The sequence below is a fragment of the Poeciliopsis prolifica genome, unplaced genomic scaffold (genome assembly GCF_027474105.1).
Source record: "Poeciliopsis prolifica strain line A6 unplaced genomic scaffold, Auburn_PproV2 SCAFFOLD001, whole genome shotgun sequence".
Lineage (NCBI taxonomy): Eukaryota > Metazoa > Chordata > Actinopteri > Cyprinodontiformes > Poeciliidae > Poeciliopsis > Poeciliopsis prolifica.
Window position 1 is genome coordinate 1376494 of NW_026562376.1, and position 18974 is coordinate 1395467.

The 18974-nt window shown below is 39.8% G+C and overlaps 2 protein-coding genes across 2 annotated transcripts; one reads left to right on the forward strand and one right to left on the reverse strand.

Moving 5' to 3' along the window:
* Positions 1-1021: 1021 nt before the first annotated feature.
* On the reverse strand, positions 1022-10769 carry LOC129366616 (wee1-like protein kinase 2). The gene is given in 13 exon segments (XM_055040587.1): positions 1022-1424; positions 2589-2737; positions 3346-3516; positions 4057-4142; positions 4273-4371; positions 4492-4638; positions 5484-5509; positions 5511-5603; positions 5678-5847; positions 6461-6518; positions 8020-8222; positions 9056-9365; positions 10680-10769. Coding segments are annotated over 13 exon segments (1689 nt in total). The 5' UTR covers positions 10697-10769; the 3' UTR covers positions 1022-1264.
* On the forward strand, positions 10476-17296 carry LOC129366625 (DENN domain-containing protein 11-like). The gene is given in 10 exon segments (XM_055040599.1): positions 10476-10860; positions 12385-12484; positions 12555-12591; positions 12593-12714; positions 14483-14636; positions 14716-14854; positions 15634-15765; positions 15849-15999; positions 16234-16302; positions 16925-17296. Coding segments are annotated over 10 exon segments (1485 nt in total). The 3' UTR covers positions 17121-17296.
* Positions 17297-18974: the final 1678 nt, after the last annotated feature.

Genomic DNA, 18974 nt, shown 5'->3' on the forward strand with positions numbered 1-18974 from the left:
AACTTTGATTAGTATCTAAAAGTTCACTTTAACCTAAGCTGCTAACTGCTGACAACAAATCAACAGCAAGAGACAGACTCACTCGCGGCTCCCTGTGGTCTTGAAAACATTTAAGTAAAAGGTTTAGATAGTGATATTAACTCTGAAGCTGGAAAACCCGCAACCTTGTTACCGCATCAGCCTCCAGCGCTGAACTGAGCGACTTCTTCCAACTCAACGCTCTAATGGTGCACGAGGACCAAGTATTACGGTAGTCATGTTTCAGGCGTAAAAACATCTTTACAGACATTTCACCCATCCAACTAAGAAAAGTTCATACTTTTTCCATTTTGCCTTATTTTAATAAAAAAAAAATACAAGCGGCAATGTCACTTCTTAAGATTTTGTTTTGATCTGGATACCGTAATGTTCAGTATACTGCACAAAAAAAAAAAAAAAAAAAAAAAAAAAGGGGGTGGGAGGAGACAACAACAGAAAGCATGGCAAGGTTGAAGCTGGAGGGACGCATTCACTGGACATAAGAATTCGTCCACCCAAAGAACGAGGCTTGTTCATGTACTGTAGTTCTAATCGCCAGTGAAGTAATCTCTAGTATTTGAACAGCTGAGATAAACGAGGTTGTAGTTTGGGTGAAATGGCCTAAATATCCAAACGGAGCTGAGGTGGTTTAAGAAAAATTGTAAAAATGGACCAATATAAGAAAGTTGTAGAGAAACAAAAACCAAAAAAAAAAAAAAAAAAAAAAAAAAAAAACAAGCCAGAAAAACAAAGACAAGAAATGTCAAAATATATTTTTGCAAGAGTTTTCTCCATTTAAAATGAGGTCTGTTAGGAAGAGTTATAGAAATAACTGATGTCAGTGAACTGCCCAACTCGTGACCGTACAGCTGGATGGCTCACACTTCCTAAGTATCTGATAAAGGGAAAAATCCCTCCCACTGGAAAGTCCCTTAAAATAACAAAGAGCACAACTTGGTAACAAACAAAAAGTTAAATTAAATAAAAATTCCATGAATTAGAAAGGAATTAAAATGTTTATTTACAATAATAAAAAAGGATAAAAGTCAAAGAGCAGCCAAGTATGTTGGATTAATGCAGTTACAGGATGTGCAGGAAACAAATTCACCTCTGCAGAGTTTCAGTTCCACAACAACACACAAGAATGAACACGTAGCCATGTCTGCTCTCATTCCTGTTAGATTGCTTCACTTTGTATTTAGAGCCACAACTTTTAATGAACACATTTCTCAGGATCATCATAATGTCAGACTCCGTACCCTGGACAATCGAAGCTGACAGATCGAGCAGTTTTCCTGCCAACGAGTTTCCTCCCCGTTCTTGGTACAGAGCCCACCTTGCTGGGAGGTTTCACAGCAGGGTTCTGCTTCAGGGACAACGCAGCCTGCCGCGCCTCCTGCAGCTCCCTGCGTAAAAATAAATACAATTAATGAGAAGCATAAACTAAAAGCTCATTTCACCATATATTCAGATTTATGGCTGTCGACCTCTAGCGCCTCCTGGTGATAGTGTGCCTCACTTCTACCTGAAGGAAAAACTATGGAAGCCCGTTTGCACCATGAGAAAAAAAAAAGTCAACAGGAAGTCAACAGGAAAAAAAGTCAGGAAGATTATGAGTTTTGAAGCCATAATTTTAATTTTTGGGTTAAACTTGCACCGTTTGTAATAACTGTTAAGTATGTTTACGACTTAATTTTGTGACCAACTTTAAAAGCCGAAATTACACCTTATTCACGTAAATATGACCAATTCTCGTAATTATAACTTGAAAACTAAATTATGACATTCATTAGCACCTGTTCAGTTCGAAATGACAACTTTTAAAACTCATACAACTTATTTTCTTGTAATTATCAGACTTATGAGCTATTCTGTGACTAAAACTCAATTTATCCTCATAATTAAGACTTTAAAACAATACTTAACTAAAGTCAGTTATTGATATCAATAATATCAATATTACAGTCACCAGTAATATTGACATTAACTGTTACCAATAATATTGACATTAACTGTCATCAATAATATTGACATTAACTGTCATCAATAATATTGACATTAACTGTCAATGCCCAAATGAACATTGAATTGTCAAATATTTGACAATTTAAAAATTATGATTTTTAAATGAACATTTTAACAGTTTTGATTTTTAAAGTATTTGGAGATTCAATTTATGGCTTTTATTTCATAATTATGACTTTAAAAAATGACAATTACTTTAATACTCAAAATTATAACAAAAAATCTTTTATGATTTATTCTTGTAATTACTTTACAGTTTCAAATTATGACCGAGACTTGTAGTTTTGACTTAATTCATCCATTACTGATGTCAATAATATTGATTTTACTGTCAATATTTTTAAAAATTATAATTTTTTTAAAATAAAGAGCAGAAACGGGCTTCCATAAAACCTCTATGGTAATACCATGTCTGACCAGAAGATGGCAGCCAACCCGCCTATTTTATGGTAATACCATGTCTGACCAGAAGGTGGCAGCCAACCCGCCTATTTTATGGTAATACCATGTCTGACCAGAAGGTGGCAGCCATCTTGCCTCCTTACTTCTCCAGCATGGCGGTCCTGAACTTCTCCACGTTGAGTTCCCGCTGCAGCTGCGCGTTCAGCCGCTCGGTCCGCTTCTCCCTCAGCGCCGGGTGCCTGCAGAGCTCTCTGGCAGACGGACGATTCACCGGATCCGGGTCCAGCAGCAACTGAGGGGACGAGATAAAGAGACGGACAGGGACATTTAGACGGGTGGAGGCTCCAAATTCAGCCAGAGCTGAAACGCTAAATCTGATTCATTGTGATGAATCGATTATTCAAATAATATTCAACGTATTTAATCAATTAATCGTTTACTGGAGTACAGTCTAAAACATGAAATTTTGCTGAAAAGCTCGACTGGATGAGAGCAACTGACTGTCGCCTCATTACTCAAGTTCACAGAAATGAACAGAGAGAGAGATTTCTAAATTAACATGATAAAATAAAATAAAATGAATTCCTTGCAGACTTTGAATATAGAAATATAAAAACCTGGAAAACGGAGAATCTTAAAACATGTTTGGCATTTATATGCATAAATTGCCGCATTTTGATATGGACAGTTGCCCAGGGCAGCATCACAGAGGGGAGGGACACACAAGAACTAGCAAATAAAATGCATCTCATCTGTCAGTTGGTTCCTGAGTAAGTTTGATACTTCTTGTATGAATGTGCAGCGGAGTAAATTTTTCTTAATTGCTGTCGAGTAACTGCATTACCTGCTCTCTGCTGTAAAAGAATAAGATCGATCAATAGAATAATAGATTACTAATACCTGAAGTAAGCCTCTGAAAGCTGGAGAAAGCTGCTGCGGCAGCAGGGGGAGCTGCCCCTCACGGAGCCGGTGCCACTCCTCTCCATTAGGGGGCAGCGGAGCGGCGCCGGCCGCCAGCAGCACCGTCAGACCCAAAGCAAACATGTCCGCCTTTGGCAGGTGGGCGTAGTTCTGAGGACGAAACCAAACAGGAGGTTAATGGGAGAAAGAACTTCTGGTTTATTGGCTCCATAGCAGCCAGGTTTACAAATGTTCACAGAACTGGTGTTTTTCTTCAAAAATAAAATAAAATTTAAATTGTAGTGTTTCCATTAAATAAGATGGCCGATTAAAATCATACACGAATAAGCTTATTCAGATAAGACGTTTAAAAAAACTAAAAAAAAACAAACGCACCATCATCATCATCATCCTTCTACTACTTCCTGTCTGTCATTTCTTCAAGTAGCAACATCCTGTTGATCACATGACTATGGTGATGTGAAAAAAGTTTTTTCACAGCAGTTTTGAAAATAAACTATTTTCTATGCAGCTGATAAAATATTCAAAGATATTTATGGTTTTACCAATTGGCAATTTTTGCTTCTGGTACGAAAAACCACAAAGCTGAGTTTTTTTTTTTGTTTTTTTTTAATAGACTAGTTTTCATAAAGCAAATTTATTTCATAATTAAAATTCATGCAGCTAGCAAAACACCAAGACGTTCTTCACCTCGTGCAGAACCTCTTTGGCCAGAAAGCGGCTGTCCCCCTCCTCGACCCGAGGCCGGCTCACTGAGGTTACATGACCCAGGTCACCTGCAGGAAACCAGGATGAAACAGAAAGCAAAACTATTAAAACATGGATGATATTTTTCTATAGATTGAAAACTCCATAGTAGACAGAGCTTTTCTTAAATTGGCCCACTTAAAGAGGCACATTAAATACCAATTTTATAGAGGACTCTGCCTGAAGAGTACTCGTCATCTTCCCCCTCACTCTCTCTACCTGTAGCGGTGCTGGGCTGCTGGCAGATGAATATATTACCTACAGGAGAGCACAACAGCTTTAGTGAACAGGAAGGTTGGATGTAAAGAGAGAGCTGCAGGTTTGGGGAAAAGGAAGGCTGCAGATGCCAGTATGAACACAGAAGCAGAAAGAACGAACTTGGTTTGATGTCCAGGTGGACCAGACTGTAGCTGTGGATGAACTTCAGACCCATCGCCACCTGCAGCAGCAGATCCTTTAGCTCCGCCTCCGTCAGCAGCTCACCCTGCGCTGACTTCTTCATGACGGCGTCACTCAGGCTTCCACCTTAAATTAGAAAAATTGATTAATTGTTTATTACAGTAACTTCAATGAAAGCAAATTTGATTTTCTGCAAATTCTCCCCACACAAAGTTATTTATTTCTGTTTATTTTGAGGATTCAGGAAATAAAAACCAAAAATTCTGTTTCTATGTCCCACCAGACCAACAGCAGGATGAGCAGTACAGACAGAACTGAACTTTATCTGTGCTTCTTTAGCATGAAGCCCTGCAATTAAATTTATACAAATTCCAATTTTGTTTTTCACAATAATGCATAACTGAGACTACTGTATATGTTCCTGAAAAATGAAAAACATGGCGTGATACCAACACCAACCTGCAGGTGGCAGTAATTCCTCTGCTACTACGCTGCTGCCTGAGCCTGACTTGATGCCCAGTTAGTTTGTGATCAATGCAACGAGTGACAAATCGATGTGTTTGAGCTCTTAAAGAATAAAAACGTTTTTATCCGATCATTCTGCTTGTCATTTTTTTGATCTATATGGATTTTGGACAGGCGTTTAATCAGGAAAAAGAATATTGCGAAATTCCTTGCAAATATTTCTAAAGTAGCACCACAAAAATGTGACTGAGAGACAAAAAAAAAAATGTTTGTATTTTTCTTGTCTCTAAAAGGATCAGAGTTTAGAAACTTCACTCTGAAATGCAAACTGTAGATAATCTGATCTCCAACCAGATGGAGACAGACAGACGGACTGACTGGATTAATGTCAAACTGTAGCTATCTAAGGAACTGACTGTTGTCACTTATCACCCCCAGCTCTCCGACCTCTGACCTCCATGCTTAATGATTCCTGTATTTCCTTCAGGCTGTGGTGCGTCCCTCACCGTCACAGTATTCGTTCTGGATCAGCATGGTCGTCTTCTGCCCAGGCTGAATAATACCGGACAACATGAGGGTGGTGGCCCAGCACGGCGTGAGCGTACACTTCCTTCAAGGCCAGCTGCCTGGGAGGAAAACCAAACGAGTAACGCACCGAACGGACCCGACCCGATCCCACCCGGCGGCGACCCAAACTCACTCGTTGGCGGAGCCGGCCAGGGGTCGCCTGGAGCGCTTCACGGCGTACAGACAGCCGTCCAGCCGGTTCACGCATTTATAGACGGCGCCAAACTCGCCGACGCCGATGCACTCCAGCTGCAGGAACTCGCTCTCGTAGCGCGACAGCATGAAGGCCTGGACCGCTCGGCGCTGGTGGGACCAGAACCAACAAACACTTCTAACAGCAGCACAGTACAAGAAATACAAACTGAAAAATGTTTTCAAACTGAAAAAAAAAAAAAACACACAGAAATTCAAATAAAGCTTTGAAACGGGAAAAAAACATTTCAAACTGAAAATAAAATTTTGTTTTTATTTTATCTAATACTTTTTCAAATATTTGACTGAAAACATTAAACTACTTTTCAGATTCAAGTTTTTTTCCTTTAATTTTTTTCTCCCACTTTCAAATTTTCTTCAAATTAATTTAAGTTTCAATTTTTCTTTTTTCCCAGTTTAATTTTTTTTTCTTTTGAACAAACTTTATGGCCCTGATTTAGCTCCGTACAGAGCATCAGAGGAAGGCCGGATTCTCTTTGATCTCACCAAATATGGTGCTGCTTCCTCCCTAAAACAACCAAAAAAACCAAACGGCGTCTGACAGCAGTCAGTTTTCATTTCCTCAGAGGAATCCGGAAACAGAGTCATTTTGGACAAAACGAGGCGCCGGCTGAAGATGACAGAGCCGATGATGAAGGCTCAGCGGATGAATCTGATAGGCTGGATTATTTTCAGCCGTGGGCATCGATAAAAATAGTCATACCTTTGGTGGGAGGAAGGCTTCATCATCCTCTTCAGATGACGCCAGGCTGTGCTTCAACCTAGAAGATTTTAACAGAAGCCCCCAACATAACCACATGAAAATTAAAACAGAGATCACATTAGTTTCATTTCATCTGCATTTCCTCCATCAGCGCGATAAATCCAGAATATAATTCCAATTCTCCTTGTCACACGAAAAAGCCATAAATAATCAGCTCCATCTGAATGTTCCAGATATTCTTAACTGAATACTCAATTTCATTATATGACACAAAATCTGAAAATAACTGCAAAGATTAAAAGAAAAACATGTATCCCACATACTATCAACAATTAAAATTCTGTTTTGTCTTAAATTTATTTTTAAAGTGCATCTCTTTTTTGCTTATTTTTTAAATCTTCATTCTCTTGTCAAACTGGTTATTTTGTATATCAGTACCTGTTTGTCAGTCTGCAGTACTTTTTTATATCTGGTGAATTAATAAAGAAAACTCAGGAGAATTATTTATTTCCAGTTCCACAGTTACTTTAATTTTTTTTTCAGAATGTGAAGCTTGAAAACTTTTCACTTTTGATGGTCAAATTTTTTAAAGAAGAAAAAAATTATTTTGTCCCACATCAAGATCATGAATGTTTTAAAAGTGTTAAAATATTAAACTGTTAAAATAGTAAATAGCTATCACTAAATAATATTCGACATCTTTTCACATTGATCAGCCCCTCCACGATTTCATAGTTGCTTTTGTCATTTTTTTTGCAGTAAAAATTGTTTACTTTGTGGTGCTAAATTGGAAATGTATGCGAGAAATTTTATGATCTTTGACTTTTGATACATATTGTATTAATCACAGAATATAACTTGACATCAGCTAAGGCTACAGAGAACTAAAAGCAGGAAGTACTGCTACCTACAGGTGGGGGTTAGCATAATTTAATCCCAAAGTTTTGGACAAATTTTTGAATAAAATTTGCAGTGAACTCAAAGTTACACATTATTGCCCCCCCCCCCAAAAAAAAAAAACCCAAGAAAACAAAAAACAGTGTGTGGATCTGCTGATTTTGCATGAATTTCCACGATCTCCAAAAGCTGGTCAGAGTCATTGATGTAAAGATAAAAATGGTTTTGATTGATAAAATATTTAAGTACACAACTGTTATCTTGAAGGTTATATTTATGTGTTATATTTATGAGGCCTTTTCCTTACTTTCTTCTCCTTCTAATTTCCAATATGTATTATTTTCTGATATTTCAATTGTTAATGTAATGAAAGGTAATTTTATTTATGAAGAACATTTTCCGCAACAAGGTCGCTGAAAATGTACACATAAAAAAAGAAAATAAAATTATCTGGTGTTTCTGATAACTGCACAGTATGTTGCGTATAATTTGTTTTTTGTTTTTTGTTTTTTTTTAGCTTATCCCTGAACAGGTAAGTTCAGGGATAAGCTAAAAATCCCTGAACGGACATTTCAGGGATGAAATGTCCGTTTTGATTCCATGCTGTGGAAAAATGTCTGCACTTTAAAATGTCTAATCGATGAGATATTCTGGTAAAACACCTGTTGCTGTAATCGTGGGCCTCCTCTTTGCCGCTCCTCCACAGCACCTCGCTCTTTCTGCGGACCGTTTCCGGAGTGAAGGGATTCACGTTGACTGAAGGAGCCTGGACCAGGCAGGCGGCGGCGGAGGCGAAACGCAGACTCCTCTGGTGGTGACTGACCTTAACGTTGGAGAACGGCTGGGAGGATTTGGAGAGCAAACTCTGCAAGAAGAATGAAGTAAAATGATTCAGGTTCCTCAGAAGAAGCCATGGAGGAGGAAACTCACCTCAATCGATTAATCAAGTTTACTTGTGTAGCACATTTCAGCATCAAGGCAGATCAATGTGCTTTAAATCATATCATAAAGTCACAGATGAAGCTGTTGACAAACATTACATCAAAATCATCAAGACATCAAACATATTGATCAATGTTTATATTATGGTTCAAATTCAACTGTAAACAGCTGAGATTTCAGTTTGGCTTTAAAGGAAACAGCGAGTTTAAAGGAACTCGCTGTTTCAGCTGTTTTTTCCTCTAAGTTTGTTCCAGATTTGTGGTGAACAGAACATGGAGGCTAATTTGGTTCTGTGGATGCAGACCACAACCAGAAGGTCTGGGAGGTTCATCCAACCACAGCGGATCTTTAATGTACCGTGGGTGCTTTATAAACTACCAACAATGTTTTAGTGTCTCTGAGCTCCAGGGAGCCAGTGAAGGATTGAAGAACTGGGTGATTTGCTCCATCTTCCTGGTTTTAGTGAGAACAGCAGCAGCTGCAGCAGCGATCTGGACCAGTGAGGACACTGTTCCACTAAAGAGAATTTATGGATGAGTTTCTCTGGACCAGTGGTGCCCAAAGTGGGTCCTGCAGGGTTCAGTTCTCTCACTGCTGGTAGAAACAACCTTTCCAGCATATCAATGTTCTTCCTCTAACGAGCCGTCATTGGATCCAGGTCCTACAGCATGCAGGCCCTCCAGGACCCACTCTGGGTCCCAACCACTGCTGTAGATCTTCCTTTAATCGTCGTGATGTTCTCCAGGTGGTTCTTACCTTGGGAGTGTTGGGGGTGTCGCAGAGTCTCAGTTTCCTCCAGGATGCGTAAGGAATGGGGCTGGCGCTCTGCAGGGGGGACGAGGAGGAGTTGCTCCTGCTGCTGTGGCGCTGCACCCGGGGCGTCCTGCCGGCCAGGGCGGGGCTGCACTCCGGGAGGCCGGCGCTGTCATCGGACGTGTTGTCGCTGCTGTTTCCTTCCTCGCCGCAGCTGGAGAAGTCCAGCTTCTGGCTGATCTCTCCGAACAGAGCCGCCATGCCTGAGGAATGAGGCTGTGGGAAGTTTTCCTTCATGTTCCTCAACTCTGACCTGAAAACCAAACACCAGGGTTAAATATGGGCCTCCTGCTGCCTCCAAGTGATGCTCAATATCGCTGCTTAATGCAAACGTCCCAGTTTTATCCGTATAAAATGTGATGTTTTTGAGAAAGAAGAATAAAAAAACATATTTATGTTTCAGCCCCCGAGAAAAAGTCACGTTTCCTTACAAACAAAACGCCCTGCGCTCCGCACAAACACGCTTCCGTTCAGCCAGGTAAATACTTCCGGTTTAAATCAATTAGCGCGCCGGGTGAACGCAGCGAGCGATCTGATTGGCTGATCGTTTAACCGTTTTTTCTTTTTATTTGTTGAAGATCAATAAAACAATATGTGAAGGAATACATAGAAACACAATACATTTTATTCTGCTACAATACGAGAAACTGAGCAAAAGAGGTAAATAAAACAGTTTAAGAAAAGAATAAAGGATATTACATTAAAATAAAGCAGGATAAAAAATAAGCAATATTTTGAGTCTCAGATTTAGTTCTTAACATATTGATACAAATGTTATCTCACACAATAAGATGAATCTTTATTGGCATTAGAGCAGTCAAACCTTTATTATGTTCAATATTTCTGGCTTTACATGTAAATCTCAAAGTATTAACCAGTGTAAAAAAACTAATTTAAAATACGAATCATGGTATCTTCAGAATAAGATCAATTACAATATGTTAATGCTAAATGTGGGACCAAAGAAAATGAAAAGTATTTGTAGTAATTTAAATGTTATTTCTATATTTAGTCTGACAAACAAGTCAAATTGTAAAATATTAAAAAGAAATATTTTACATAAAACTGTATGAAAAAGATTTAGGAGATAAAATATCAAAGCCGCAATAAAACTGAATTATGCTGATAAATAAACAAAAATGAGGTCATGCTATGAAATAGTAACGCAGACACGTGGGCGGAAGTCAGCTACGTCATCACAACAGTAAAAGCAGCCACTCCGTGGATGTGACACGCTTACAAATCCGTGGAAAACAACCGACATCAGCAGGGAACCGCGATGCGGCCGCAGCAGCGAGTCTAACCCGCCGCCCGCTCCGAACCGCCGGACCGCCGCCGCTCCTGTCCGCTCCGAGGCCGCGCCATGGTGGAGCAGTCGGACCGAGCCCCGCTGCTGGACTGCGAGGAGATCCCACCGCCCGACCCGAACCGCGCGGCCCGGCCGCCGCCCGAGCCGCAGCGGCAGGACGACACCGCCGCGGCGGACAAATGGACACCGACGTCCGGCTCGGGGTGGAGCGGCGCCGTCCCCGCCGCCGTCCCCACCGTTCCCACCGCCGTTACTTACAGCCCCACACGGAACATCACTGCTGTGGTTGTGAGCAGGGACAAGCCGGCCGGGGGCGGCTTCACCCGCCCGCAGCCTCCCGGCTCCAGCCTCCCCTTCCCCGGGGTCACGGCGCGGGGTCAGTGGGAGGAGAAGGACCAGATCGTGGCAGTTTTTGTGGTGACCTTTGATACCAGATCAGGTGAGACCATGAAACGACCATCATGTGATCTCTGCGCCTTAAAGCATCATTTACAGGATTTTATGCGTTAAAACAAAAACATATTGATTAATATATTAACTGACCCTTCAACCCTGAAGGGTTGAAGGGTCAGTGACCTTTCAACCCTGCAGTCAGTTTCACCTTCAGTTCAGCTACACATTTATAGAGCCACAAAACAACATGACTAAAACAAACAGCTTGTTTTTATTATTCCCACAGGAAATTAGCTTCAATAGATATAAATTCATTTTAATAGCATTTTTTTCCGATGGGGCATGAATTGTTGTTTTTAATAGAAAAATGAGGCAAAATGTACAGAATCAACTAATCTGCAAAAGAGGATTATGTAACAATAAGGCTATAACTTTAAACTACTGTATTTATTCTGCATGTAAGCAGGGCCAGATCTAGAAGGAAGTGGGTCCCAGGGCCAGTGGTGTCACCAAAAACTTGTGGAGTTCAATAGGGGCCATAAAGTTAGTTTTAGAAATAATAATAATTAAAAAATAGAAACTTTAAAAATGTTCAAAACGACTTTTCAGATTAAAATTAGTTTTTTCAGATACATATTTTTCTGTTTAAAACTTGTTGTCATGTTTGGCGCAGGGCGTGGCCTGAAGCACTAGGGGCGTGGCCTCATATCACAGCAGGTGTGAAATCATAACTCACAGCTCAACACAGCAGCTGGAAACATATTCCCAGCTGTTACTCAGGAACCGTGGGAACTGGAAATATTTTTAAAACATTATCAATATTCGATTGGTTTTGAAAAATAACATGCCTCAGCGATTAATCTGCTTATGTTAACAGACGACAAAAATATATTCAAAACTCCGCATAGCTATTATTTTTCAAAACTAATCACACAAACATAGAATATCACTAACATTTTTCTTCAGTTTTAAAAAATGCTCTTGGGTATCAAAACTTTTGTGTTTGAGATCAATTTATGGCATCTATTTAGCTCCATAGATCTGCACCTTGTATCTTTGGATCCACAAGTGGCTGTTTGGCTCATTTATATGTTACATGATGAAATATCTGTCTGTTTTTTTTTTGTTTTGTTTTTTTTTTTTTTTGGGATTTTGTGCTGCGGCCCCACCAGGCCCCCTGGTTAACCGCCCCTGTTTGTGCTATTTTTAAAAACGGTTTGTGAAATTCTGCAGCAGAAATCTGAACCTTGTTACTCATCTGTGCTTTTTGTGTTGGTGGACACTTTTGTTTGAATCACCTCTGGTTAGCAGTTTGAATTAAAAAAACAAGCCATTTATCTCAAATGTATTATGATGTAATTTAAAATCCAACAGAGATCAAGTTTGAAAAAACAGCAGCTATAAATCAATAAGGAGGAAAAGCTGAGACTTGGCTTCTGGTTAATGTTTACTCAAAGTCAGATCTGAGGTCACGAACTCTTGGATTTATGAGGAAGAAATAGAGGAAGTGTCCCAGATGAAAGTGGAGGCAGGAAGGGAAGTGACATCACTATCTGTGTGTGAATGGCAGGGAATATGGTGGAGTGGTGTCTGCCTCATGACGTCAACCTGGACGGAGTGGAGTTCAAGTCCATGGCCAGCGGCTCCCACCGTATCACCAGTGACTTCATGTAGGTCCAGATCCGTCAGAACCGCCCTCCCCCCGTTTCCACCCCGGCTGACTGCTTCTGTTCTGCTCAGATATTTTCGTAAAGGGAAATACTTCGGGCTGGCCTGCTTTTGCCAACATGCCAGTGGAGAGCGAGCTGGAGCGCGGAGCGAGGATGAAGTCCGTGGGAATCCTGTCTCCGTCCTACACTCTGCTGTACCGATACATGCACTTCCTGGAGAACCAAGTCAGGTGAGGCTGTGTGTGTGTGTGTGTGTGTGTGTGTGTGTGTGTGTGTGTGTGTAATTGTGTGTGTGTGATTGTGTGTGTGTGTGATTGTGTGTGTGTGTGTGTGTGTGTTTGGTTTGTGTGTGTGTGTGTGTTTGGTGTGTGTGTGTGTGTGTGTGTGTGTGTGTGTGTTTGGTGTGTGTGTGTGTGTGTGTGTGTTTGGTGTGTGTGTGTGTGTGATTGTGTGTGTGTGTGTGTGTTTGGTGTGTGTGTGTGTGTGTGTGTGATGTGTGTGTGTGTTTGGTGTGTGTGTGTGTGTGTGTGTGTGTGTGTGTGTGTGTGTGTGTTTGGTGTGTGTGTGTGTGTGATTGTGTGTGTGTGTGTGTTTGGTGTGTGTGTGTGTGTGATTGTGTGTGTGTGTGTTTGGTGTGTGTGTGTGTGTGTGTGTGTGTGTGTGTCTGCCTTCTTGCTTTATTTCTCACTGAACTTTTTCTTCTCTTTGTGTAAAATGTTCTCATCCATTAAACATGAAGCCAGCGCCTCAGTTCGTGTCTGTTTCTCAACACAAAGCATCTAGAAACCCTGACAGCATCTTTTCTCCTCTCTTCTATAACTCTGCTCTTCTGCTCTCCTGCTACAATAACTGGAGTCTCGCTGTGTAGAAATAAAAACAGCTGCAGGGATGCAGCTTCCTGCCCCTCAGTGGTTATTCAGCTTGAGTTTTCTGCTGCACAGGTTCACTGTTAGGTTTTACCCATCAAGCAAAAATAAGCCGTCACAGTCAACAATAAATCAATTAATCGCTTGATGAAAAAAATGGGAACAATCATTTCCATTTCATTATGTAATCTTTAGAGATGCTGCCATTTAATATTATTGAAAAGCAGCCATTTTAAGAAATGCTGCAAACATTTGATGCAATGTGCAAAGGAGTTTAAATTTTTGTTTCTTTTAAAAGTCTTATATGTGAGTTTTGCTTGTTTTGCTTGAGATGGAGATATGTTTTGTTTTATTGAGACTTCATATTTATTATTTCAGTTGTTTTGTTTGTTTATTTTGGATATTTCAAATATCTTCCAGTTCAAGTGTTAAATTTAGTTTGGAATTTGAGTTTATTGATCTTTGATTATTATTATATCAGTTGAAAATGGTTTCAAAATGACAATATTATCGTTTATCGCAATAAACAATAGTGCATTAGCTTAGCTTTGTAATTGTGGAATGTTTTATAATTTTAACCAAAACAAATCAACACACCTTTAATTCTGTTGCGCAGCATTATTCTCAGGTCAGAGCGAAATGAATTCAGTCATAAATGTCTTGAACTCTGGACTTTATGAGCTAAAGGTTAAAGGTTATTCATTACAAGGAAAGAAGCAAACAGGAATATCTTGTATTTTTAAAATCTAATAGAAAGGATGTATAGCTGCTGCAGGAAGTAAAACAACACAAATCACTTAATATTAAATCCACATAAAAAGATGGGCAAAATACTTTAAATTGTGCAATTATTACTATCAGTTATCTTTTTCAGTCGTTCTCAGGAGATTTTATTAGATGTCTGCACACTTTTATTTTCTCTTCCAGCATAAATTTGTTTGATAAAATCACACAACAAACAGTTTCAGTGAATCATTTTCACACCTACGGCTGTTTGGTGTGACTGGACACCTGTGAAAAGATGGAAAGGAATTATTGAACAGCCTATTTCATCAAGCTGGCGGTTCATTATCTAAATCTGGATGAACTTTGACTTAATTACATCATTTGTTTCCGACTGTTTGCCTTGTAGACACCAGCTGCACTGTCCAGGCCAGTACTCACCACTGGAGGCTTTTTACGAGGATAAGAAGGCGGTTCTGCCGCCGACAGGAAACGGGTTGGTTCCGTTGTGCCCAACCTGGACCGTCTCCGCCATAAACCGCTGCATGCACCCAGAGATGAAGGTCTGAGACACCTGAACTCGCTCATTTTACCGGTCCAGCTGCTGCTGGATGCATGGTAAAAGGACCTGTCTCCCTGCAGATCACCCACCCGGCTGGCTGCATGTCCCAGTTCATCCAGTTTTTCGGCGAGCAGATCATGGTGCTGTGGAAGTTTGTTCTGCTCCGGAAGCGGCTCCTCATCTTCTCTCCTCCACCCATAGGCGTGGTCTGCTACCGGGGTGAGCAGCTCGAGCCTGAACACCAGGCCTTTCCTGGCCGCTTGTGGTCACAATCTAAACCTATTTCCTGTTTTCAGCCTCTGTTCATCACTGAAGAAATGATTTATGAATGTAAAAATAGAGATGTTCTGTACGGGTGACACTGTAAACAGCAAAAGTTGACAGCAATAATTCGGATTATTTTGCATAACGTAAGAAGAAAAAAGTGGGGGTTTATTCAAATTAAGTATTTTAATTAGCAATTAGCAAACGGATTATTTAGCCTCAAAACAAACATTTAATTGGCAGCTAAATGTTCAGATAAAAAGCTAAGTAATAGTTTGTAAACTAAATATTTATTGTGCTAAATATTTAGTTTGTAACTAAATATTTTGTTCAAAATTTAAGTTAGCTGAAACCAGGTATTTAGCTTGAAAGCTGAACTAAATATTTCACTCCAAACAAAATATTTTAGTAGCAAACTAAATATTTAGTTAGCAAGCTAAATATCGATTTTGAAGCCGTTAAGCTTGCTAACAAAATATTTAGTTTAGAACTAAATATTAAATTTGCTATCTAAATACTGAGTTAGCAAACTGTTTAGTTTGAACGAGAACATTTAGTTTTATAAATTTTTGTAATGACGAGGCGAATCTGACTTTTAAAAACGAACCCCCTCTTTTCTTCTCATACCACAGGATAAATAAGCCGAATTATTGCGATTATTTTTGAGTCTGTAATTTTCCAGTGCTTCTCCTCTTTGTGTCCTTGGATTTGACTGTTCCCTTCTGCTGCTTCAGTGTACTGCTGTTGCTGCCTGGCTAATGTTTCGATCCCTGGAATCGGTGTTTCTGTGCCTGAATTACGGCCATTTTTCTATATCAACATTGCTGACATCAGCACCTTGGAAACAGAGTTTTCATACGTTGCTTGTGAGTTTTGGTGCAATACATTTTAAAAATCCTCTGTGGTTCTTATATGGTGTAGAAATGAGCAGGTTCTTCTGTTTTTTAAGGCACCACAGAGAAGATTTTTGAGGACAAGAAGGATCTGTATGATGTCTACATCGATAACCAGAATGTAAAGACGCACAGAAGCCACCTGCAGCCGCTGCTCAGGCTGAATGCAGCGGACAAGGAGAAGTACCGGAAACTAAGTGAACAAAGGTACTAAAGCACTTATTACACACAAAAAAAACCATTTATTTTTCACCAGAAATGGCTTTCTTTTCATTTAACAGAAAATTTCAGTTTTGTTCAGTTTTTATGGTACTTGAATTTTATGTTTGGAAAACAGTGAATGGACGGATGATTTTGTTGATTTTTTTCTGTTAGTTACCTTTTTTTTATTCATTTGATTTCCTGTTTTGACACATTTTATTTGCTTTTGACATTTTGCAGACAGATGCTGCTGTACTCTCAGGAGGTGGATGAAAACTGCACAGCGAACGAAGAGGATCTGTTCATTTTGTGAGTCCAAGGAATGTTTTACTTTTCATGTGCAATTTAAGTTTAATCACATTAGAAAAGTTTGATAGAAATGGCTAATTTCAAAATAACTTCCTCATTAAAACAACAAGTTTTTATGCTCACTTGTGTTGGTTTTTTGGCTTTTCTGAAAAAGAGTGGGAGACGGAAACATATTTGGTGGTCTGCAACCATTGCCTCCTGTTAAAGGGGCAGTGTAATCTAAAATTGGCTTTTTTGAGCTTAACATCCTGTTATAAACTTTTTCCTCATCAAAATCAAACCTGGAGTGTTGCTTTGATTATTTCAAATTTGAGAAATCCTTCAAACTCCTTGGCAATCGTTGAGCAACCGCCTTTGAGACACAGCTCCTCCCCCACTCAGCTCCTTCAGAGTAGCCACCAATAGGTGGTAGATAAAAACACAGATAAAAAGAGGACGAGTTCTTAAAGAGAAAGAGACCCAACTTTAAGGCATTAAATTACAAAGTCAAATTTCTTTTATGTCAGTTTTTCACGACTGAAGTTATTATAGTGCTATGAAATGGCACTATGTTCCCAGAAAACACGTAGGTACTTTGAGAAAAAAATCTTAGATATTTTAATCCTGATCAAATGTCTGCCAGGTTCTTCATGGAGCTGAACAACCGGATCTTCCAGACCCTGTGTGAGGTGGCGGGCAGTGCTGATCCCACCATCACTGCTGACCACATGAGGGCCATGGGGCTGGACCCCCAGGGGGACCGCTCCTTCCTGGAGGACCTGCTGGAGGTTTACGGCATCGACGTCACGCTGCTCATTGACAACCTCTGCTGCTCCTAAACCCCCACCAGCAGCAGCCCCCCCACACAGAGCAACACACTGGAAATGGAAACACTGCCCCCATCTGGGGGTTTTCATCTGTTCACCTTTGGGTTTATGAGCCGCCCCACTGTGGGTGACCTGGACACTCAGTGTGGGGTGATGATTGTTGGATCCTTCTGAAACTCTCAGTCGCATTTGGGGAAAAAGTTCTCCCCCATTGGAGTTAATTTGTCTAATTGGATTCATTTCCTGGGAAATTAAACCGACTCACTCGAACTCCTGGATGTGCTGTGAGCTTCTGGTTCTGGTAAATCTACTTTATTCTGCGTTTCAGAAAGGAAACAACATGAGAGTGAAAAAGCTTTGGAGGGAAACGGATGAGACTGATTCTGCTTTATGACTGGAAGACGTGAACATCATGAAGCTGATGACAAGTTTGCATTCAGTCATGAAGAGATGAATATTATTGTTTCTGATGTTTTCACCTGTTTAAAAATACAAGATACCATTTCTATTATTTTTGAATATCAAGATTAATCATAACACGTCTATCTGTTTGAGATGTACTCCTCTTTTATTTTCCCATCTTTCCAGTCAAATTTGAAGTTGTGGATTTTGGATCAGAACTGAGACTGAAAGTAAAATCGCCTTATTTTGGAACATAGATTTTCCAAAAATTACATTGTCATAAACATAAAATTTGATAAATTGATTGATGGTGTTCCAGATCAATGGCTGATAATCTGTGAAATACTTAAAATCAGGTAATTAATCAACTTAAATGATTTCTACCATATTGGGAACAGTAATTCAAATTCAGTAATATTTAAAAACATTTTTAAAGGAAAGCTAAACGTAGTTGTAGTTTCTGACTGAGGACTGCTATATGATAGTCTCATAATCCATTCAGCAGCTCTGCTAATCCTCCTCATTTGCTTTCGCCATCCCTCCTTAACTTTTGGATTATGATGAATGAAATATTTCCTCCTTTTCAATTCCTCTTGTTGCCACAGTTTACTAAAGGCTCTAAAACCAACAATTTGCAAAAAGACTGAAATATTATTAATTTTTGAGCCTGTTTAAAAATGAGAAATTCACAATAAATTCAATTTTATTTTTATTAAAAGCCCCAAATTAGTATGACCTTCATGACTGTCTGTAAAGAGAAAGGCTGTTAATAAATACTTTAAACTTTATGCACTTTCACCACAGGCCGTGTCTGCTGGCCTTTCTCTGATTATCAGACCAAAAGCAAGGGTGCATTCTGGGAAATGTAGTTTTTTTTGGGGGGGGTTAAAGCTTCACATTTGTGATATTTGTAGGAGGTTTTCAGTGAACATGCACCACATAATATGAATGCTGCACTCGGTCAAACACTGGATTATTCTCTCTCTCTCTCTCTCTCTCTCTCTCTGTCTCTCTCTCTCTCTCTCTCTCTCACACACACGCACACACACACACAAACACACAAACTTGTGCTTAACTGTAACCTTTTATATGATGGGTTTGTGATTTAAACTCTTGCATTCGTTGGTTCCAGTTGTTAACCAGATGATCCTTCATAAGAACCTCGTTCGCTCATGGATGCAGGAACTCTGACCGCCTCTCCTCCAGCTCAGTGACTTGAACCGGGCTTCGGAGACGGGCTGGAGGGGCTTTCAGTTCTTTGGTCATTTTGATAATCAGTGATTTGTTCCATGTTGGAACACAGGAGGCTGAAAATCTGCTTCCAGAATCTGCATTCCAGTGGGATTTCAAACTTCTAACGGTCTCGCTATGAACTGTTACAAGCATCGCTTCTGTATTTCAAATATACTGTTTCATTTTTTAACCTTTATGTTGGATAAAAGGAAATGCACTAATTGTTCACGG